The sequence below is a fragment of the Neoarius graeffei genome, chromosome 9 (genome assembly GCF_027579695.1).
Source record: "Neoarius graeffei isolate fNeoGra1 chromosome 9, fNeoGra1.pri, whole genome shotgun sequence".
In the NCBI taxonomy this organism is placed as follows: Eukaryota; Metazoa; Chordata; class Actinopteri; order Siluriformes; family Ariidae; genus Neoarius; species Neoarius graeffei.
Window position 1 is genome coordinate 70,134,566 of NC_083577.1, and position 23,795 is coordinate 70,158,360.

Consider the following 23,795-nt stretch of genomic DNA (forward strand, 5'->3'; position numbering starts at 1 on the left):
ACATGCAGGTTAGGTTAACTGGTGACTCTAAATTGACCGTAGGTGTGAATGTGAGTGTGAATGGTTGTCTGTGTCTATGTGTCAGCCCTGTGATGACCTGGCGACTTGTCCAGGGTGTACCCCGCCTTTCGCCCGTAGTCAGCTGGGATAGGCTCCAGCTTGCCTGCGACCCTGTAGAACAGGATAAAGCGGCTACAGATAATGAGATGAGGTAATTTTTTGACAACGACAAGTATATTAATTTTACGACCAAAGTCACCTACCCTTTTAATTTCCGCGCAGTAGTGAAACGTGATGTCATCGGCAGGTTCCCCTTCTTGTGTACCACGTGTCGGTCTATTTTTAGACCAGGAAACCCCCAAAGTGAGAGAGTCATTTCTCCTCATATATGGGGGCCAAAAAAATTGCGAAATATTTTGAGTTAATCTTTCAGTTAGCTAGATTTATTGGTATTATTTTTATCGCGTTCTATCCGCCATTGCTGATAATCTGTGCCACGTCACACGGTACACAAGAAGGGGAACCTGCCGATGACATCACGTTTCACTACCGCGCGGAAATTAAAAGGGTAGGTGACTTTGGTCGCAAAATTAATATACTTGTCGTTGTCAAAAAATTATGTTTGATATATCATTTTGAAGCTAAAAGATTTCTCCGTCTAGTCATGTTGTCATAAAATATATTTTATTTTATGCCAAAAAATACATCCAATGGTGGAATGCCACTTTAACCCCTTAAAATCCCAGAACCCATCTGTGCATCCTGACTCACCTATCCATCTGCCTTCTATAATGGTTTCATTTTATTTACTGAATAATATGCATTAAGATTAAGAAAGAATGGGAGTTGAAGGGGTTAGCTCAAATCTAACAGCACTAACGTACAGCACTCTGTGCACTGGATTGGAAAGAAGTCCAGAGTACACACTTAAGATTGAGTTGATGAATACCAAAGAGGAATGGGATTACATTTCTGTTATGTGGAGAAGCATGCAAACCTCGACTCATTTAAGCATAGTACCATGGGAATCTCGCTCCACTTGGAAGTTGACGCGTGTATGCTCGTACGCGTCCACCCTCCCTTTGTGGTTCGACTCACAGATTTGAAGAAAAAGAAGAGCTCTTGAGTCTAGCTCCATTAACGCTCACTTGGCAGGAAGACAGGAATGTATTATCAGCTTTTTTTTTTTAAAGATGTGGCCTTGGGCAGCAAGTCACTCAGGATAAGGCAGAGTGAACTATCGGTCAAGCACATAAACAACATGGAAAGATGATGAACACTGTGCTGCTGTGTGGTTCTTTACATGTCGGATACCAGGCTGTGCTTAAACAGCTGCAGTCATGGCGTTCTTCTGTCTCGGATCAGGATGGCGTCCATCTGCGTAGGCAAAGCGCTCTGGACTAGTGTGTCGGAAGCCTCCGCGGTTCATGGTGTCGTACCGAGCTCCTCGGAGGGGCACAGGGGGTGACGGGGGCACATCCTGGCGCAAGGGGCCTCTCTGCGGAGGGTGGGGGTGGTAAAAGCCTGGGTCGTTGTGCCGAGGGTCCAGGGGGCGATGGGGGTAGTTGGGGTGGTAGCCTGGCTGTGGGGTGGTATAGTGAGCAGGGTCTCTGTGCCCAGGCCAAGCCTGTCCTAGGTACTCAGTAGGATCCATAGGACCCCTTCTGTAAGAAAGAACAGACAGAAAGAAAGAAAGTTAAAAGCTACTGAGTAGGGATTTTTTTTTTAACCTGAGAAGTAAAATTCCTTCAACTTTCTTTCCTCTCAGTGTGCCTGAGAATCACTAGCTACCTACTCCTGTGCCAATAGATGAGTGAATAAGAGCTTAAGAAGGCTGGGATTGAATTGTGTTTGATACAAGGATGGCTGAGCAGAAGAGGAGAAATACTGCTGGGATATAGAGCCTGAGGGAGAGGAGATATGGGAATACAATAATGACCCCTAATCCAAGCAGCTGAAATGCAGAGATGGAGGGGGCGAAGGAGAGCAAAAGAGCGACAGTCCAAAAATGGCATCTTCATCTGCTGTTGCATAGCAGATTGGAGTTTAGGTTTAAGACGACATGCTTTAAAGGTGTGACAAGCTGAAAGGAATACTCAGCAATTTGGATTTCGCGAGCAGGAATTCAAATTTAAGGCCCCCAGAGAACCACCTCTCAGTTAGAACGCCTGAATCCTGATGCAACATGGGAAGCTTCTTGAACTGAGACACAGCATGACTGACAGGTCGGTAGACACACCTCCTTGCCTTGATTGGTTGGATATTGGTAGCCCGACTCATTTGATTACAAGGCCTGGGCTTTTTCTGCCACAGTTTTTCCTGTTGAGCAGAAATTTTATTGACATCTGCCAGAACGTGAGCTGAATTAGGCGTATCAGACGCTCGCTGGCCGTGCTGTGAAAACTGTGCATGCAGACGCTCATCTAAGCTTCCAAATGCGTCATTGCTTAACTCCTGAATATTTTCTAGCGTGAATATCAATAAAAAGCTTATAATCTCTGCTTTCCAAATAAATTTATCTCGTTAAGATCAGTGATGGGAATAACGGCGTTAGAAATAAACGGCGTTACTAACGGCGTGACTTTTTTTTAGTAACGAGTAATCTAACTAATTACTTTTTACATCGTTATAACGCCGTTCCCGTTACTTACAATAAAATACTATGCGTTACTTTATTAAAGCTGTTTTAATCTGGCACGCTGCTCGTTCAGCCTTTCTTTACTCTGCTTTAGTGTGGGGAGGGGAGACACGAGACAACGGCACAGTAAGCCAATCAGAGTAGATTTGGACAACATACGTAGGTAGGCCACGCCTACTGCACTACTGCACGCTCTTTCAATCGGAAGACACAGTGATGGCGAGCGGTCAGCCCAGCACTGCGCTTTCACATTGGAAATACAGCCATTACTTGAAATAAAAGGCAAGAGTGTTTACGTGCAATGCACATTATGTCGAGGAACAAAGCGTTTGTCCTCGTCAGTGGCCAGTAATTAGTAACATAATTTTAATAACTACAAAAATATATTACATTTGATAGATGTCTTATCTCACATTGTCCCACAAAAATATTAATATAGTGTAGATAATGTTACTGATTGGTTCTGTTAAGTGTCCATTTCAGTCATTAAACACATTTAACATTCACTTTTATTATGATTACACTAATTGATTTTTTTTGAGGGGGAACAAAATGTAACGGAATAATTACTTTCCCGGGCAATTAGTTACTTTTATGACAAAGGAACTCCGTTACTAACTCAGTTACTTTTTGGGAAAAGTAACTAGTAACTATAACTAATTACTTTTTGAAAGTAACGTGCCCAACACTGGTTAAGATCTGTTCAGTACTTTGGGAGTAACGGCAGGTTGAAGTTGGTACAACAGAGTAAAAATGCTGCTCGCGTGATGTCGGGAAACTGCTGGTGCTTTTTGAGTCATGGGAAAGTGGTCTCGCTCTCTCTCTCTCTCTCTCTCTCCTGATCGGTTTTCAACTGGATTACTTGTGAATATCAATACCTTTTATAGGGATGTTCTCTCACTCTCACTGTTTCTGATAAAGTATTCAGCAAAATTTTCCGTCTGCTAGTTTTGATGTTATGATTCATGGGAGACTTTGAAGTGAGTTTTCATAGCTTTACCTACTTATTTTTTCACATCAAATTGATTCATGTAAATAAATAACTATTTTAGAATATAACTGGAATTGTTTTGATGAAAAATATTGAGATCTTAGTGGTCAGAATGAGATTTTAAAAAACCAGAAGTCAGAAACACGAGTGTCAATTTCAATTCAATTAAATATTATTATTTATTGGATGTGGCTCACACAGTTTTTTCGAGGGTCGCCTTGAAAGCTGTGAACATTAATTGAAATAATCATTTATATTCTTTCATATAAACACCAGTAGGCCCGACTTAGAAATACAAAGGCCTACAGAGCACAAAGAGGGTATTAGAAATAATCTTTTATTACTTTTTTATTTTAATCGAGAATGGTCGATGTGAATGACATTCAGTGCTTATTTATGTATATTTTATAATTAACACTGATTTCTCCTTCTTTGTGATGTATAAATGAGAGTTAAGAACAGCTTTATATTGCACAAATAAAGCCATTTGGTGAAACTTTGAAGAAGAGTGTACCGATTTAACGCGTTTTTAACCTAATTAGAATAATTAATACTAATTTGCATAATTGCTTTTTACTAATTTTTCAAACTTTATATTCAGTATACAACCATCTATGTGGCTGCCAATTTCCATGTAAATATCTTGGAAAATAGAAAAAGTTATTAAGAAAAAAACATTTGATCTCATTCATTCATGAGGCCAATTTTGGACCATGTGAACTGAATACAGATTATCATGGGTTAGCTTTCTAAAAATTAAGCCGTTTTTTCAGTCTTTGATTTGTAATATCTCAAGAACGGATAAACGTATTTTAATTCTGTAAAAAGTATGCTGTTCTGCATTCAGTTCTGAATTCAATGAGCTCAATTTCAAGCAATTTGGACTGAATTTTCATCTGATATGCCTAGCTGAATATATATTTTTTTAACTTTACAATCACTGACTTCACCCTTAACCAAATTCTTCCATATCAACCAAGTTTAAAAAAAGTGTATTCTCTGGACACACTGGCAGTAAGACGTTTGGACATCTCTGGTCCATCTGGCTGATTAGGGTCTAATCTCTTGAGTAATACAAGACTAGGCAAGCGTAATCCAGCACTCTGTGTCTTTTACAGGCTTCAAGTTTTACTGTTAAATGTCTGAGAGGAAGACGGAGGAAAAGAAATGCAGTCATAAGCTTGGCTGCATTTGCTAAGCTGCAACACTTTTAGCCATCTTCCCTCATAGCTCAAGCTCAGGATCAGTATCAGTGCAGGCATGTGACACATCTTAAAGAGCTAGGATAATTTAGTCCAACTATCCAAACGAGATCCCCTTCCATGTTTGTGCGTCTGCCACATGTCCACGAACAAGCTCCTGCTGAAGGTATCAATTAGCAGTCATGCTCTCCATATCACAAGCGTGTATCTTGAGTTCTTCCTGCTGAGTGTGGAGAACATTATATTTAAGAGCCCTTAGCAGGACGTCTGCTCTTCCAGCTCATCTTAGCTGCAGAATGGTGATTATCAGGGGGTGTTTTCTATAACAAGTCAGGGCCACAACCCCGCAGGGCAGGAAAGCAGGCATTCCAAAAATCATCAGCATGTCCTTAATCTCTCTTCTGTGCTGACCACCCATCCAGCACGACAGCCAGGCGTCTGCGCACACACACACACACACACACACACACACACACACACACACACACACACACACACACACACACACAGAGTTCCCTACTCCAGAAGCCCCTCATATACCCCTTTTCCACCAAATCAGTTCCAGGGCTGGTTCGGGGCCAGTGCTGGTGCTGGTTCACAACTCGTTCAACTTGCGAGCCAGCTGAGAACCAGTTTGCTTTTCCATAGCTCGCGGTGCTAAGGGAAGCCACGTCATTACGTCGCTGTATACGTCAGTTACGTCGTTGTACCGGTATACGTCAGTTACGTCGCTATGTTTGCATAAACCTTGGCGCGAATATCGAAGCAAAAACAACACGGAAGAAGCAGAAGCAGCAACAACAATAATAATAATGGATGACTTCGCGTTTGTACAGCTGCTGCTTCTCGTCACTTAAAAATGGCGATCTTTCGCGGTCTTGTTATTGTTGTTGGTCTTAACAACTCCGCCCCCCCGCTGACGTAAGCGGTTCTTTCCTCTGGCCCAGCAGAGAGTTGGTGCTAGCCTGGAACCGGTTTTTCTGGCCCCAGAGCCAGTTTTTTGTCAGTGGAAACAGAAAACCCGGTTCCAAACTAAGCACTGGCCCCGAACCAGCCCTGGAACTGCTTTGGTGGAAAAGGGGCATTACTGGACCTGGCTTTGCCAAGGTCAACTTCCTCAGGCAGAGGAGAAGAGTGCCGAGGCCAGATATATCTTTACTACACAAGATTATCAGCTTTGGCACATGCAACGGCTGTCTAAACCTGGTCCTAGCTGCGTTTAACAACACAGACGCACACAAAAATAAAAACAAAACACCCAAACACATTTACAATAAACCTTTATTCTACTCAGTCAATTCCCCGACATGTCTCTTCTTATCCCTGACACTAATCTCCGTTCCGGCCTGTTACAGTACGAAGGCACTCAAATCCAATCTGCTTCATTTTTTTAAATTTAATCCCTGCTATTAACTAAATTTGTTCGATTAATTGCCCATAGTCATATCCCATGTCACTTCTAGTACCTAGACTGAAAAGAGTGGAACCTGAAGACTTAATACAGCCATCTGCATTGGAGGATTGCGCAATAACACTCTTATTACACATAATAAGTCCCATCATGTTTAAATATCATGCAGGAGAGCCTTACATCTGTCAGTCGCTCGTTTATTCCAATACATCAGTGTGCTAGTGTGTTATGGCGGGCATCTGGGAGGAATTCGGTGTCAATGACTGAGCTAAAATCCTTTTCTTGTTTTGGGATTTCTCACACCTGCCTCTGAAATTAGGCGGAAATTCCAAAGAGTCACCAATTTGCTGGTACTCATTCGCAGAGGGATTTTTGGAGCGTCAGTGGGAACCAGCTGTCTGAAAAACTCTTATACAGAGCTATGGCTGAGAAAATCCTACACCACCAGACACAACGGCATGGATTCACAAATACATAACAGTCCAGACCATGTCAGTAATCCACGACAGAGCCCTGGACAGTTTGGAAAACCCCTTCGACTGGTACTTTCTGAACTAACAACTGTAAATAAGGAAGCTGTAAATAATGCCAGACAAGACAGTGTTGGCTATCTGAATAGCTCAGTCAACGGATGACTGAAAAGCAAGAAATCCTTATATCCAGTGAGAAAACTTGTACTCTGTTTTTTCTTTGCTGTACTAACTCTCTCTCAGTTCCTTTCTAGCAGGGCTTTGAAAGCATCATGATATTCTTAGACCGTAATAACTGTTAATTTAGGATGAGGATGTTCTACTCCGGGCGGCACGGTGGTGTAGTGGTTAGCGCGGTTGCCTCACAGCAAGAAGGTCCTGGGTTCGAGCCCAGTGGCCAACAGGGGCCCTTCTGTGTGGAGTTTGCATGTTCTCCCCGTGTCTGCGTGGGTTTCCTCCTGGTGCTCCAGTTTCCCCCACAGTCCAAAGACATGCAGGTTAGGCTAATTAGTGGCTCTAAATTGACCGTAGGTGTGAATGTGAGTGTGAATGGTTGTCTGTGTCTATTGGCCCTTTTCCACTACCCTTTTTCAGCTCGCTTCAGCCCGACACGGCTCGCGTTTCGACTACCTCAGAGCAGCATGACTCAGCTCGCTTCAGCCCTACTCAGCACCCAAAACTCGCACGGTTTTGGAGTAGGGCTGAAGCGAGCCAAACCGAGCCGAGTGGGGCTAGGGGCGTGAGCAGACACTCCCCTGTGCACTGATTGGTGAGGAGGAGTGTCCTCACATGCCCACACACGCCCCGCGAGCACGCTGGGATCTGTAAACACCGTAAACCCGGAAGAAGTAGAATTACGAATTACGAGAATTTCTGAAGCCTTATGCGCCTCGCCTCATCTATACGCTCTTGCCAGTATCTGTTGGCCTTGTCGGTGACAACAAGCCACAGCACCAAGACCAGCAACACTAACGACTCCATGTCCTCCATGTTTATTGTTTACTATCCGGGTCGTGAGACTACCGCTTAAAAGGTCACTGATGTCACTGTTTGCGCCGCCTAACGACATCACGTGATGTCCACCCACTTTCGCTAACTCCACCCAATGTGTCCACCCACTTCCAGCCAGCACGGTTCAGCGCGGTTGTAGTTGAAATGCAACTCCAACAGCCCCGCTCAGCTCGACTCAGCCCAACTCAGCGCGGCACGGCTCAGCCCAACTCAGCCGCGTTGGTAGTGGAAAAGCGGCATATGTGTCAGCCCTGTGATGACCTGGCGACTTGTCCAGGGTGTACCCCGCCTCTCGCCCATAGTCAGCTGGGATAGGCTCCAGCTTGCCTGCGACCCTGTAGAACAGGACAAGCAGCTACAGATAAGGGATGGATGGATGTTCTACTCCTGATAAACGTTGATTGGGTTAAAATAAGTTTAGATGTGGCCAAATGTAATTTTCCTTCTTTCCTTCAAAATATACGATATAAAACCAGAACATCAAGGATGTAGGAGCTCATCTGGCCTGCCATCAAAACAACCATGACTCCTAAAACATCAAACAGAACTGAAATGTGACAATGTAAGAGAGGACCAACCTCCACGGCAAATTGTTTCCAACAAGAAAATCAACCAAGGACTAAATTTTGTTTCCCAAGGGAAGATCGACCCAAAACATCCATCAGAACTGAATTTGCATGATAAATGAGAGAGAAGATACAATTCTAGTCAGAACAAATTTTCTTAAGTTTACCCAATTACTAATTTGTTCATAAAAAAATCTGACTATACAATGACCAAGTTTTGTACAGAAGGACTAGCTCTTTCAAATAAAACAAATCAGAACTGAAATCCACTGAGAAGTGAGGGAGGCGATATACAATTTAACAAAAATTATTTACAGCAGGAAAATTAACAAACAAATGACCAGGTTTTGTTCCTCATGGGAAGATCTACCCAAAACATCGATCGGAAATCGATGAACTCGGATGAGAAATGAGAGCGGAGATACAATTCTAATGAGAGGCCTGGAAAATGAGTTAATTTGACCTAATTATTAGCTCGCTAGCAAAAGAGTTGACAAAACAACGACCAAGTTTTGTGCGCAGTGATGAGTTCTTTCAAATAAAACAATCGGAACGGAAATCTGTGGAGAACTGACGGAGGAGATACGATTTAACTGAACTGTGGACGACAGAAGGATGATGGACGGACGCCGGATGCCACGCCATGGCAATAGCTCATCGGCCTTATGGCCAGACGAGCTAATAAGCAAGACCACGTGGGCTAAACCTAACATGAGATGACCAAATATCATGAAGCGAGACCAAGGGAAAATGCCAGTTTTATCACCACTTTAAAACAGTGATGACACTCATGAAGCCAATTCAGTTATAATAAATAGAGCAATCACCTCATTCACAAACTCATCATATCAAAGTTCAGTCCTGAAGAGTGCGCTCATGTGGGTTTTCTAACTCAGTTAAGTACTCATAAAACGCCAGGTAACAAAGTTTCACTTTTAGAATGAAATTTCATTACCCAACTTGATAAGGCTCTAACGACAGCGAGACCAAAACAAAAGAGCAATAAAGCTCGAGTGACGTGTAATGAAAGATAAATGGCTTTATCATCCAGCACTGCTGAGGGAGCAGTACACACACCTCGAAGCATCCTTCTCAAACGTTTCTCTTCTAATATCGACATAAAGTTCTGCTCCGTGTCATGGCTCCCCCTCCAATCTACTTTCTATCACTGCAGAACTCTTTTTTTTTTTTCCGTTTTATCTTGGTCAGTCTGAGCAGTGTGCTCTTATGCGTTTCTCTTCTGAAGTGTTCTTAAACCAGTCGCGTTATGTTGGTAAAGATCTGGAAAAGCCGTCGTGTGTTAATCCCCTACAGAGCACCTGGCTGCTGAAGTGACGCCCTGGACCCTGTGAGGCTGGGTTATGTTTGCACAGCTGCCCTTGGGAACCGTGCACCTTACCCCTCACACGTACACCCACACACAGCTGACCCATCTGAGTCACAAGATACCAGCAGGACTCTGACAGAGAGGCTCAAAGAGGCCAGATCCCGGCAGGATTATTTCGAATTCCAGGCTTTTATTGGGAGGATGGAAGCCAGGAAAACAGTCACACTACCATTATAAGCTTTAGCTGTCAGCTCCAATATATTGGACATCCATCCATCAGAAATGCTTTCCCGTCGGCTAAAGAGTGCAAATTTGAAGGCGTATTAATGTCTATTTTAATGGAAATGAAAAGAAAATATGACCAGTAATCAAATACTGTAGTGGTATTTAAATAAACACACTTGAAAAACGAGAAGCAAAAAATGTACACATTACTCCATGTGTGTGTGTGTGTGTGTGTGTGTGGTTGAAAGTAGAGCATGGTTAAAAGGATGAATTAGGTGGTTAAGTGGTTTTGGTGTCTGTGCTGCTGTGCAGGTAGAAATAGCTCCGTGGCGTTTTGATCTGAAAACCTGCCCACGCAGGGAGAATTCCTTCCGCGAGGCAGCAGAAGAATGCTGAAGGTCGGCACCTGTCGAATAAGGCCGACGGCTTTGTAGTGCGGCTCTGGAACGCTGGAAGAAATGCCAAACTCCTAACTCATTCAGAGCCTGAAATCATGACTGATTGTTCTCTACGACAGCAGCCAATGAAACCATCGATAAATTAACCTGTGCTTGATTACACTATTAACCTAACATTCTCCATCTGTTACCTGCCTGGCGCGCTAATGAGATGCTGTTTGATGCCTGGTGGGCTGAGCTGTACTAAATGAGCTTTGCTCTAATAAACTCACGCCTGTGTGCTTATTGATGCAATTGAGAAGTTGTTGGCTGGAGCAGGAAGCTGGATTTCACAGCTGATTGGATATAAAAAGTGCCTTTAATGTCCAGAGCTTACCTGCGGGAAAGGTGGGGCTAAGTGGAGCGGCTGGAGGAAAAATGAGCCTGAGCTGAAGCATTTAATGAATGAATGAATGGATGGATGAAGGGACAGACAGAAAAAAGAAGCTGCAGCAACAGAAAACTTGCAAACACACACACGTAATAGAGAAATTGAGGAGGCATGACGGAAAAACATTTTTTTTTAAAACAGCCATCTGTGATAGAGGTCTGGGTGACAAAGTGGACTAACACTGTTATTACACAATACGACCCGTTAGGTTCTGGTTCAAATATTATACAGGGGAGTATTCTGCATGTCAGGACATACACGATGATCATCTATATTCGATAAAGATGCTCTATAACCTGCCCTTATGCAAACCTGTAACTCTAATACACCAGGACTGGGGTTGTTCATTTAATCCGGAATGTTACAGGATGCCAATCAACGTGTCTGAAAAGAGGAAATAAATGGAGGCAGAAATGACAGCAACTGGAAGAGAGAGGAAGAGAAGAAGAGGGGAAAAAAAGAGAGAGCGAGGAAAAAAGGGTGAGGAGGTCCAGCCTAGCACAGATGGTGGATGCTTGGTTGCCAAGGCAACATCGAACAGGCAGAACAATGGAAATATGGCATTATTTTCAGAGCTCTCATCAAATGTAACCTTTTTTCTTTTTCTTGTCACAAATTCTTTTCTGGCATTTTCAGTTCTGAATCTGACAGCTCTCCTATACGTCTGACTGACAAGTGAATGCTGTACTAACAAATGTCCAAAAATGCTCCAACAAGTCTTTTAAGCTCTGTTAAGATCTCAGAGCAGCAGATTTCTAACTCGTTTAAGCTGCACAGGCAGGCCAGCAGGTCCTCGACATGAGACCTCACAGGGTAAGTGCGACACACACACACACACACACACACACACACACACACACACACACACCCCTATCCTTGTGAATACCCTCCATTATAGAATTGCTATACTTAAAGTTGTTTTGTGGGAAAAAATGAAACAAACAACAAAACCATTTCCTCAAATGTTCAGTCAAATGTCCCCATAAGGGGAAAACCTGTCAGATATTCCAAATTAATTCTATCCACATTCACTGGATATGAGCAATCGGGAGCTCTGGCTACTCTGCTACTCGGATATCAGCTCATATACCGTGAGTAGAGAAAACAAAATGGCGGAACGTGTTGCTGAACCAACCGAGGACAAAATAAAAACTCTACTCGAAAACAAAAGCCCCAATAAATACCACAAAGCAATAAAATATGGAATATAAGTATTTGATGGTAAGAACATATCTTTTGGTCTATTTTTCAAGAATTATCATCATCATCGCATTTTCCACAAATTGCTACTGTCATTTCGCCGGTTTGTTTACATTCTTCATCTTTAAGCATTCAAATTTGTTGAATTTTTTTAGACCGGTTCAAAAGCTCAAAGAAGTTTGAAAATTACAGAACTGAAATGTCCAAGGAAGGAAGAATTAAATAAATGTTTAGAACTATTCTATAGAGGTTTTCGACCCACGTGACCGTTGCCATGTCGACAAGTAGATGGCACCATTTTGGCGGTCACAACAATGGCGACTCCCGCTAGCCCAACATGTGGGTTATCGGGCGACATTACACTGTCAATATGCTACTAAACCTAAATTGAATAACTTTAAGAAGTAGGCTATTACTTTTAATATTTAAATAGAAAAACCTACTTTAAAGATTTGTCAAAAAATATGTATTTTCCCTTTTCACAGCATGCATTGTTTGAATGGTTGCCATGACAACATATGCAAAGATTTCCAACAACATTTTGTGGCAAAAAAATTCCATAACAGTCTACTTCAACGTGATACCAAATAAAAGTAAATTCACTGCAGTTAGAAAAATAGTGTCCAGGTTGAGAGAGAGAGAGAGAGAGAGAGAGAGAGAGAGAGAGAGTGTTACATTAATCATATAGAAAAACGCATAATTAATATGTCTAGTATCGAATTCTAGTTTTGTCCATTGCATATTCACATCTAAAAAGTACAACCCACCCAACAACATGGCTCTGCCTCGCCTGAGGGTACCGTGTATGTTAAACCTAGACTACACGTAAGCCGCCCAAACACTAGTAAGAAGCCCGGTGCCAGGTAGCCCCATTGATGAGGCTGAGCGGTCCCCGTCTCACGTATATAAAACCACGGATGTATAAAGATAAAACCATCGTAGCCTGACTAGTGGGGCTAGGTGCCAGGTAGCCTGAACACCGCCTAACAGGGCTTACATGTAGGCTAGGTGCTAGGCTACATGTATAATTTGCCATTTATCTCGCATACGATATCTTTAAACTTTTGGAAAAGTTACCGGAGACAAAATATTCGCCACACAAACGCGTGTGTTCGGTGGGCTGCCAATTCTCTCGCCTGATCTCCGCGATCCACTTTTCGCGACGCTGTCGATCGGCCGGGAACCTATGGAACGTTAATCCAGGTTTATCCCGTCTTCTGTTGTGGCAGCTAACTGCACAACGCGTATCAGGCATTCTACGATAAAAGTAAGCGATGAAGAAGATGGATATTACAAGCGTTGTTTGCTGATAAGCGTGGCTTTGTTTGACCTCCAAAATGGCGGCGTAAACAGTATCACGTGACCCTATGACGTCAAGTCGAAAACCTCTATACCTCAGCACGACAGCAAGACGGCACTTTCTACAAAAAACAACAACACTAAAGTCAATTCGTGCAGCCATCGATAGGTTTTTAAGAAGTCCGCCTGAGCGGAAACGATTTTGCTGGACGTTTTGTGTAAAGTTCTTGTTTATCGAATTTGCAAAAAATAAAAATGTTCCGTTTCTCAAATTCCAGTGAATGTGGATATAATAAAACGGTTCTTCCACTCAATCTCGTCGTACGCGGATTATAGCCGACTCGGTGCTATGCGCCTCATCGGCTCATGTACGACTCGATTTCGTGGAATAACTGTTAAATATTGTGGTCCATACCAAGATATAAAGACACACGCACCCAGTAGGTTGAAGAAATCAGGGAAAGTCTGATGGCAGTCATGACTGAGAAAGGAAGAAGCATGCAAATATGAGTGTGTGAGTGAGTGTGAAAGCGTAGGGGATGAGGTGACTGGTTTACACTCTATAGAACTGGGAGCAACTGCGTCACGGTGCCTCATCACCCCGAGTTCAGCCAGAAAGGCCACCATCTGCACATTAATCACCCAATTATCACCCCAACTATCCAATGAAAACTCTGCCGGAATCAAACAGAAATTTGACTTGGCCAACTAATCCAATTATCTTAGAACAGGGAGGAGTGTGCCGCTCTTTTGATTGGCCGAGTAGCCTGGATAACGAGCGTGTATATTATTTTGGTAATGGTTATAATTGGGCACATATGGAGGAGTGTGCATTCGGTCTAACAGGCCAACAACCTTCCTCCACCTGCAAGGGCCAGTGACCTCAGCTCTGGCTAGAAGAGAGCTCAGCAGTCAGGGTTAGAATAACAAGCGGGGCTAGGATTAGTGAAGGGTTACATGGCCAAGGCCCACTGCAATTATGTCAGCATAAAAACACATCATTATCACAGACCTGGAGCAACAAGGTAACTTGAAGGGAGAAAATGGCTTTAAAAAGTGGGCCCTGGGGGATATTATGCAAACGTCTGTACGGAAAAAAAAACATTTATGAAATGATAATGTTGTAGCTTTAATTCATCCCTGTACGATAAGTGATGCAGTCATGTATTATTTCAGCAGTATGTCATGGATGCCAAGATGACACTCAAAGATCTATGAGTCATCTCAAGCATATTCATCCTGGTTAGGATTTTTTTTTTTTCTTTCTGGTTGTTGTTAATCATTTGAGCTGGGCTTCACACCCATCAGTGCAGATGGAGAAAGAGACACAGCAATGCTGTAACCCGATTCAAACCCGGAGCTGCAGCGTGATATCGGGTTGCAGTGCCGCCCCGTCTCCCTGGAGAGGATCAGGTGAATTCCCAGGCGCAGAGGGCCTCAAGAAGGCAGACACTCCAGATTTAATTATAAGCTTGAAAGAGGATTACTCAGCACTGCGTGACAGAGAAAGAGGCTGACGGCTCGCCACTTTCTTTTTCCCCCCATTCATATTCATTCCTTGAACCTTGTTTTTCGATCCCCCCATCACGTTCCCGACTTCCCTTTTGTTCTTGCATTTTCGTTCTTTCTCCACTTCTCTGACTAATCGTGCTTCTTTTACTTTCTCTACGTGTCTAATTTATTGCTCTCCAACACTTCTCTTTTTGTTGGTTTCTCCATCAGAGTTTTAGGCCAAGTTTACATTAGACTGTATCTGTCTCGTTTTCTTCGCGGATGCACTGTCCGTTCACATTAAAACGCCGGGAAACGCCGGGAAACGGGAATCTGCCAGAGCCCACATATTCAATCCAGTTCGTGTCTGGTCCGGTGCTGTGTAAACATTGAGAATACGCGGATACGCTGTGCTGAGCTCTAGCTGGCGTCTCATTGGACAACGTCACTGTGACATCCACCTTCCTGATTCGCTGGAGTTGGGAGCTCACACACAGCGGCTCAGTCCCGAATCACTGCTCGTGCGCTTCACTCGCGCGCTCTGTGAGCTGCGCAGGGCCGGAGTGCGCACCCTCCAGAGGGCACTCGCTGTTCAGGGCGGAGTGATTTGGAGCGCAGGAGGAAGCGCTGAGCCGCACTGAGGTTTATTTACACATTTCAACCTCCTTCAGGCGCTTAAACTCAGTGAGAACATGAACATCACAGCCAGGTGTGTTTATCTGCTGGAGAAGGTGTTCGCTTGCCATCCTTCCACTTGCAAGTGGTGAGTGACTTGCGCATGCCCGATATGCACTGTGATCATGTGACGTGCCGTCTAATTAGTCATGTGATTAGCGTATCCGTGTATTGGCGTTACTGTGTGCACGCGAATCGTGTATTGGCGTTGCTGTGTGTACGCGAATCATTTTAAAAACGTTAATCTGATGATCCGCTCATTCGAAATAATGTAAACAGGGCCTTATTTTTACTTTAGTAAAAGTTACTCCACCTCTTTCTCTCACGCTCCCCGGCACTTCTCTCATTGCTGATCTTTCCATCACTGTCCTCTCTTATTGGATGGGCAGATGAGTGGGCATACCTGGGCAGGGAAGCATACTGGCGCTCCACATCCTCATAGCGGGGAGCCAGTCTGGGGTCAGGACTCCTGACAGGAATCTGTTCAAAAGAAGGAGAGGTGTTCAGTCAGACAGAGCAACACACACCCACACACAGTCAGTTTCGGCACACTCATCCATTCCTGTCACATACTGCTTGTAATGGATTACTACAGAACTGATTAGATGACATGAATAGTGCGAGCCATTTTTGGTTCTGCCTAAGCTCAGCTTCATTCCTGCTCCTTTCCTCCTCTGCATTACGAACAGTGATGAAAGTTCGCTTCCCGCTCCGAAATACCTGTTTCCGTAATCAAGGCATGAAAAGCTGTGAGGGAGCAGCTCACAAAGGCTGCTTATTGGGGATTTACGGTAACATCAGGAGTCATCAGGAGGGGGTAGGAGGTTAGATGATGTCACTAAAAACAGGAAGGAGCCGAGTGGTCCAGTACCCGTCCTGTACGAACCACCGTCTCAAACCTGACGAAGAGCCACATAACATCGTGATCTCTTCAGAGGTGCTTATCAGGGCTTTGAACCAGAATTTTTTTCCTATTGGTTCGTTCCGAACAGAAACGGAATTTTAACGTTTCCGGTTTTGGGTTCTACCATTAAATAGACGTTCCCGAACCGGTTAGAACAAAAAAATTTTGTTCCCGGAACGGTTAATTACGTTCCCTGTCAGCGGTTTAACAAATGGCTATAAAATTATGTCTCTGTCTCATCCAGCTTAAGCCAAATGTAGGCTAATTCTATTACAACCTTCATTAAATAAGACAAGAAATAATTCAAAACAATTATTATTTCAAATGTTGGCAATTTGGATTCTCAGTATGTCTTCCCATCTACACAAACAGAAAAAGTGCCAAAAATGAAAGAGAATTCGTTTAGTGTGTTACCAAAGGCTAGTCAGGCCCTATGCATTGATAGGCTAACAGAGGTTAACGTCATTTAATGTTCGCGAGCCTCTCATTAACGTGGACAAATATACTGATATCGTGTTTGAAATTGACGTTTTCGAATAACGATAGACTGCAATATTTACCTCTTATTTAAGATGTGGAGACGTGATAGTAGTCCACCCTCCCGCTCTCTCCATTCAGTCAGCGAACGTCACACAGGAAGTGAACCCCAGCGGGTCATAGAAACTTGCGCAGGAGAAGAATGACTTTTTTATTTGTAGGCTACGGAAACTTTGAGGAACGAAATAAAAACCGGTATTAACCGGTTACCATTATTTTTAATAAGCGTTTCTGTTCCAGAACATAAAAAATAATAAAGTTTCTGGTTTCGTTTCCGTTCCATGTGAAATAGAAAAAGTTCCCGGTTTTCGTTTTCGTTCCTTGAACCGGTTCAAAGCCCTGGTGCTTATCCATTTAACATACAGATTTGAGAGAAAGCCCTTCAAATAGCACGGCTTTTAAAAAGAAGTTTCAGACCCCACATCCTATTCGTACTTTACTAAACTGGGCACTTTACCAAATTCTAAACCAGTCGCTTCATTTTTTTTTAACAGACTTCTCACTCTGACAATCTTATTTCTATCCATATAAACTAGATAAGGGTGATGGAAGTTTGAGGCTGTGAGAATCTCAGCCCGACATATATAGGCAACTTAATAAATTATAAATACCGACACATAATCCATGAAGAAATTATTCCAGTAGATTTAGTTGTGGCTGACGGATTGAAGGTTAGAGCCATTATGGAAAACTGGCTGCTTTTCCGAGGGCAATAAGTGGGAAATTGTGTCATCCGTCTCAATGAACTGGTTTTAAATATACGCTCGCTGAGCTGCCACCTCTCTCTGCCGTGCTCATAATGGCTGGCCCACTGCCTGCATATTAAGCACATTTCTCCTCACTAGCTCTGAACACGGAAATGTCTTCAGGCCATGTCTTCACAGCGAGAAGATAAAGGGACAGGCACGCATTACTTAGGAATGGAGAGACAGGTTGAGAGAGGGGCCAGGATGGACTAGGTAAATGACAGAAAGCCTTACTGATGCAAAGAAGGAGGAAATGCATATCCTTTATTCAGTGTCAGATGCTCAGAGTTTCTGCCTTTGTACATTTTTCACAGGCATTTTAGAACGAAGTGTTGTGAATTCACATGGACTCCCCCCCACCCCCCCAGGCCTTTAGGCTAGTGTTCAAAAAGGCCAGGCTGACAATGTGTAGCAGGCAAGCCCAAGGGGAACAAAACACTTATGGACTGGGAAAGAACAGTCAGCTCCGAGTGCCTGATATTACAACTCCGTGCCAGTGCAGGACTTAAATTTTCCCCATGGGTATTCCATATTCCCAAGTGTTCTACAATAAAGATTTAAAATACATTTGGACTACCTCATGTCCTTGAAGATTTGGCAAAGTAGCAGATTGCACACAGCGCTCACATTCACTCGCGTTATCATTTTAGCAAAGCAAATCATTAAGCTCCATTCCAGAGTGAGTCAAGGAAAGAGTCCTTCAGCTACTGATTCTAACATACGGTGGGTACGGAAAGTATTCAGACCCCTTTAAAATTTTCACTCTTTGTTTCATTGCAGCCATTTGCTAAAATCAAAAAAAAGTTCAGTTTATTTCTCATTAATGTACACTCAGCGCCCCATCTTGACAGAAAAAAACAGAAATGTAGAAATTTTTGCAAATTTATTAAAAAAGAAAAACTGAAATATCACATGGTCATAAGTATTCAGACCCTTTGCTCAGTACCGAGTAGAAGCACCCTTTTGAGCTAGTACAGCCATGAGTCTTCTTGGGAATGATGCAACAAGTTTTTCACACCTGGATTTGGGGATCCTCTGCCATTCTTCCTTGCAGATCCTCTCCGGTTCCGTCAGGTTGGATGGTGAACGTTGGTGGACAGCCATTTTCAGGTCTCTCCAGAGATGCTCAATTGGGTTTAGGTCAGGGCTCTGGTTGGGCCAGTCAAGAATGGTCACAGAGTTGTTCCGAAGCCACTCCTTTGTTATTTTAGCTGTGTGCTTACGGTCATTGCCTTGTTGGAAGGTGAGCCTTCGGCCCAGTCTGAGGTCCTGAGCACTCTGGAAGAGGTTTTCTTCCAGGATATCGCTGTACTTGGCCGCATTCATCTTTCCTTCAATTGCAACCAGTCGTCCTGTCCCTGCAGCTGAAAAACACCCCCATAGCATGATGCTGCCACCACCATGTTTCACTGTTGGGATTGTATTGGGCAGGTAATGAGCAGTGCCTGGTTTTCTCCACACATACCGCTTAGAATTAACGCCAAAAAGTTCAATCTTCGTCTCATCAGACCAGAGAATCTTATTTCTCATAGTCTGGGAGTCCTTCATGTGTTTTTTGGCAAACTCTATGTGGGCTTTCATATGTCTTGCACTGAGGAGAGGCTTCTGTCGGGCCACTCTGCCATAAAGCCCCGACTGGTGGAGGGCTGCAGTGATAGCTGACTTTGTGGAACTTTTTCCCATCTCCCTACTGCATCTCTGGAGCTCAGCCACAGTGATCTTTGGGTTCTTCTTTACCTCTCTCACCAAGGCTCTTCTCCCACGATTGCTCAGTTTGGTTGGACGGCCAGGTCTAGGAAGAGTTCTGGTCGTCCCAAACTTCTTCCATTTAAGGATTATGGAGGCCACTGTGCTCTTAGGAACCTTGAGTGCTGCAGAAATTCTTTTGTAACCTTGGCCAGATCTGTGCCTTGCCACAATTCTGTCTCTGAACTCCTTGGGCAGTTCCTTCGACCTCATGATTCTCATTTGCTCTGACATGCACTGTGAGCTGTAAGGTCTTATATAGACAGGTGTGTGCCTTTCCTAATCAAGTCCAATCAGTTTAATTAAACACAGCTGGACTCCAATGAAGGAGTAGAACCATCTCAAGGAGGATCAGAAGAAATGGGCAGCATGTGAGTTAAATAGGAGTGTCACAGCAAAGGGTCTGAATACTTATGACCATGTGATATTTCAGTTTTTCTTTTTGAATACATTTGCAAAAATTTCTACATTTCTGTTTTTTTTCTGTCAAGATGGGGTGCTGAGTGTACATTAATGAGAAATAAAATGAACTTTTTTGATTTTAGCAAATGGCTGCAATGAAACAAAGAGTGAAAAATTTAAAGGGGTCTGAATACTTTCCGTACCCACCGTATAAGGAATGCATCAATATCGATCAGAGGTGGACAGTAACGAAGAACATTTATTTGAGTACTGTACTTAGGTACGCTTTTTGAGTCTCTGTGCTTTGAGTATTATGTTTTTTGGAAACTTATGACTTGAACTTCACTACATTTGAAAGGCAAATATCGTACTTTTCACTCCACTACATTTCTATCAATGTCCTCGTTACTATGAAGCAGCTTTGAAAGTGGATGATTTTTCTTTTCTTTTCTAAAACGTGATTGGTTTTTTCGCAGGTGACACTGAGGCAGTCTATCAGTAATCACTAGGGTCACGTCACGTCCATAGACTGCATAAAATCAAGTTCAATGATTTCTCAGCAGCGTTATTTGAACACGATCAGTTGATGGCTGAATGGAAGGAGGCGGTTCTTCTGGGGAACGCACCCACTCATGGCTATAGCTAGAACCCATGTTTCAGTTTTCTGAAAGGAATAAAGATTTGTTTCGTTTTAAACGTTTGCTTTGTTTGCCGAAAACGAACCACATCACGGCCTACAAAAAATTCACCGTCCAACCTGCGGAAGCATATTGAGGGATATAAACGTTTTATTCCCAGAGAAGGCTTGTAATGAAGTTGTCTATACTTTTAGAGCTAGCGATAATGTTGCAAACGTAGCTATGCAGTCTGGTTAGTCAAATGACTTTCTATGGATTTTCCCACCAAGTTTGTTGCCATAACCTTGTCCACGGCTAACGTTAACACATAGCTAGTTAACGTGGACACTGTTAGTTAGCATGTAAAAACAGAGTTACACTAACATGAATAATGTTAACTTACCTGAAGTCCTTTCAGAAATATGTTTTAGCATAATTTTGCTAAATAAACAATGTCGAAATCTTTCTTTTCTAGTAGCATTAGTTACCCAATATGATTTCGAGTTTGAAAAACGTTTGCTAGCATGTCAGGTGGAGCTTCACTGACTAGCTCGCTTAACATTAAACCACCATGATGGTACAGCATGCGTTCATTTTCTGAATTCACATTTCTGTCTTTGGTAACGGCATTAGGTTTTGTAAGCGTTGTGGCAATAATACAACGATGCACTGACAGAAAATGCACTTTTAATACTTAAGTATTTTTAAAAGCAAGTACTTCAGTACTTTAACTTAAGTAAAAATTTGACTGTACAACTTTCACTTGTATCAGAGTAACATTTGACCAGCGGGACCTGTACTTTGACTTAAGCCTAGGTCACAACCGGACGTACGATTTTTTGGCCGTGCGATTTTTGGCGTTTCCCAAATCGCTGCGGTTTTTTTTGTTCGTGGAGCAAGACGCACGTTGGCCGTAAGTTTGTCTTGCAACCTGAAAACAACGTAAGCGCCCGTAGAGTTTGTTTGACATGACAAAGAACCTCTGCGGCCAGTCTACGGCTCGAAAATCAGCACGTCACACGCACGCCCTCCGTGCGTTTCTTGTGTTTTTTGCACGTAGACCGGCCATAGGAGCACGTACGGCCGGTTGTGACCTCGGCTTTAAGTAATGAAGTTGGGTACTTTGTCTACCTCTGATATCGATACTGGTATCAGTGCAATACTCTGCTCATCAACTCGCACTGCTACCAGATGATGCTATGTAATGTTAGCCAGTGTATGATGTTGAGCTAATGAACAGACCACATGAAATGACGGTGGGCTGGACTTATCTCATGATTAATGATGGCAAAGCAAAGAAGACTGCAAACAGTGTTCTGTGAAAAATCAACTCCAGCATCTTCCTACAATAAAAGTAATCTGATAAAATCCTAAATGTCAACTCAGCACAATGAGTCTGGACAATGCTCGATGAGCGAAAATAATAGTTTTTGCTCAGTATGTTGTTCTTGATGAACAGGACATTATCGGAGTTTGACTACAGATTGGCTTTCTCCAAACCAGTGCTTTCATCTGAACCCAATCTGCTCTGAGGTTAAAAAGAACCACATCTCTGGACAGACTAAAGAAGAAACAACTTCTAACAGTTCCCTGAACCCTGAGACCAGGTACGGTAATAGTGTGAGGTAAGAAGAAGAAGAAGAAGAAGCAGCCTTTGTCACGTGTACACTCAAGCATAGTGAAATTCGTTCTCTGCATTTAATCCATCTGAAGCAGTGAACACACACACACACAAGTGAGCAATGAGTGCACACACATACCCAGAGCAGTGGGCAGCCATGCTACAGCACCCCAGGAGTAGTTGGGGGTTAGGTGCCTCGCTCAAGGGCAATTCAGCCCATGTTAACCTAACCGCATGTCTCTGGAGCACCTGGAGGAAACCCACGCAAACACAGGGAGAGCATGCAAACTCCACACAGAAAGGCTCTCATCGGCCACTGGGCTCAAAGTGCTAACCACTACACCCAGGTAGGGATAGGATAAAAACTCCTAATGACAACTTTCCTTATTTGAACCTGATTTCTGAAGTGTTTCACTCAAAGTTTATTTTGCGAATTCAAGAACCAAGCTGGCAGCACGGTGGTGTAGTGGTTAGCGCTGTCGCCTCACAGCAAGAAGGTCCGGGTTCGAGCCCCGGGGCCGGCGAGGGCCTTTCTGTGCGGAGTTTGCATGTTCTCCCCGTGTCCGCGTGGGTTTCCTCCGGGTGCTCCGGTTTCCCCCACAGTCCAAAGACATGCAGGTTAGGTTAACTGGTGACTCTAAATTGACCGTAGGTGTGAATGTGAGTGTGAATGGTTGTCTGTGTCTATGTGTCAGCCCTGTGATGACCTGGCGACTTGTCCAGGGTGTACCCCGCCTCTCGCCTGTAGTCAGCTGGGATAGGCTCCAGCTTGCCTGCGACCCTGTAGAACAGGATAAAGCCGCTAGAGATAATGAGATGAGATGAAGAACCAAGCTATATGTGAGAGACAGTGAGATTCAGGTGAGATGCACCTCAAGGTGAAACGCTGAACAGAGTGAGAGAGAAAGAGAGAGAGAGAGGCTTGAAGAGTGGCTGTTAGCTGAGATGAAATAAATCCTTTGCCCAAACATGGCTGTTAGCATCTACAAAAGCAAGTTAAAAACTCCTCAGGTTTCACAGGTTTCACAAAAACCCTCTTCTGGACTTGACTGTATTCAGATGTGTGTGTATTTCTAAGATAATCAGAATGACTGTGTGTGTGTGTGTCAGAGTACAATCCGGTGTCTCCAGTATGTGCATTTGTGAACTCCAGGTCTCTCAGTGAAATGAATGTATTTCCCACTTCTCCGTAAGATGATTGTTTTGGCCTCATGAATATTCAATAACTCTGATTAATCCAGCGTGGTGCGAGCGAACCAAACAGACAGCGCTGCACAGACAGAAGTGGGGTCACAACCCGGCTGAACGGCAGGATACGTGGCTTTCCACCTCATCACCAAATTTCCATATTAAAGCTGTGCAGACAGGTGGTGCCTCCGAACAAATCTCATCTGACCGCCTAAAACACCCACCTGTGGCATTATCGAATGCTTGTCCAAACAGGGCCAACATTCGAGCTTGAAAATGGCACTTGCTAAATGTTAATAACCTCTAAATGAGTTCAGTCATGGAAAAACCTTTTCCTGCGTTGAAATTAATCTCGCTCTTGCTCTTTCCCTGGTATATTGATTTCAGGCCTAAACACATACATTAAGATGCATTAAATGATAAATGTGTTGGTGCTGCAGTAAGTACATGACCAAATAATATGATTACTCCTGGCCTGTTTGCATAAAGAAATCAATCTTCAGGTTTTGCCAACTAATAAATAGTACAAGTGGAACAGGACCTAGAAGGAATATTCTGGCTGTTCACTTCTCAGTGTACATTAGAGCACAGAAGTTTAAATTGTATGTAATTTATATAACATTCCACTCACCTTGAATCCGGCCACATGTCCAAGACCTTGAAGGTAGACTGCATTACAGATTTTTCAAGTTTAGGTTAT

At 43.3% G+C, this 23,795-nt stretch overlaps 1 protein-coding gene across 6 annotated transcripts in view; it reads right to left on the reverse strand.

The window, feature by feature from the left end:
* Positions 1 to 671: 671 nt before the first annotated feature.
* Positions 672 to 23,795, reverse strand: part of pard3bb (par-3 family cell polarity regulator beta b) — a 920,021-nt gene continuing 896,897 nt past the window's right edge. For 4 of the 6 annotated variants that reach the window (XM_060930186.1, XM_060930184.1, XM_060930183.1 and 1 more), the window contains 2 exons: positions 15,648 to 15,814; positions 672 to 1,664 (listed from right to left, as the gene is read on the reverse strand). In XM_060930186.1, the coding sequence (XP_060786169.1) occupies positions 1,325 to 1,664; positions 15,648 to 15,814 (507 nt within the window). In that variant the 3' untranslated portion in view covers positions 672 to 1,324. The remainder of the gene's footprint in view (positions 1,665 to 15,647; positions 15,815 to 23,795) is intronic. The other 2 variants (XM_060930187.1, XM_060930185.1) reach the window with 1 other exon arrangement.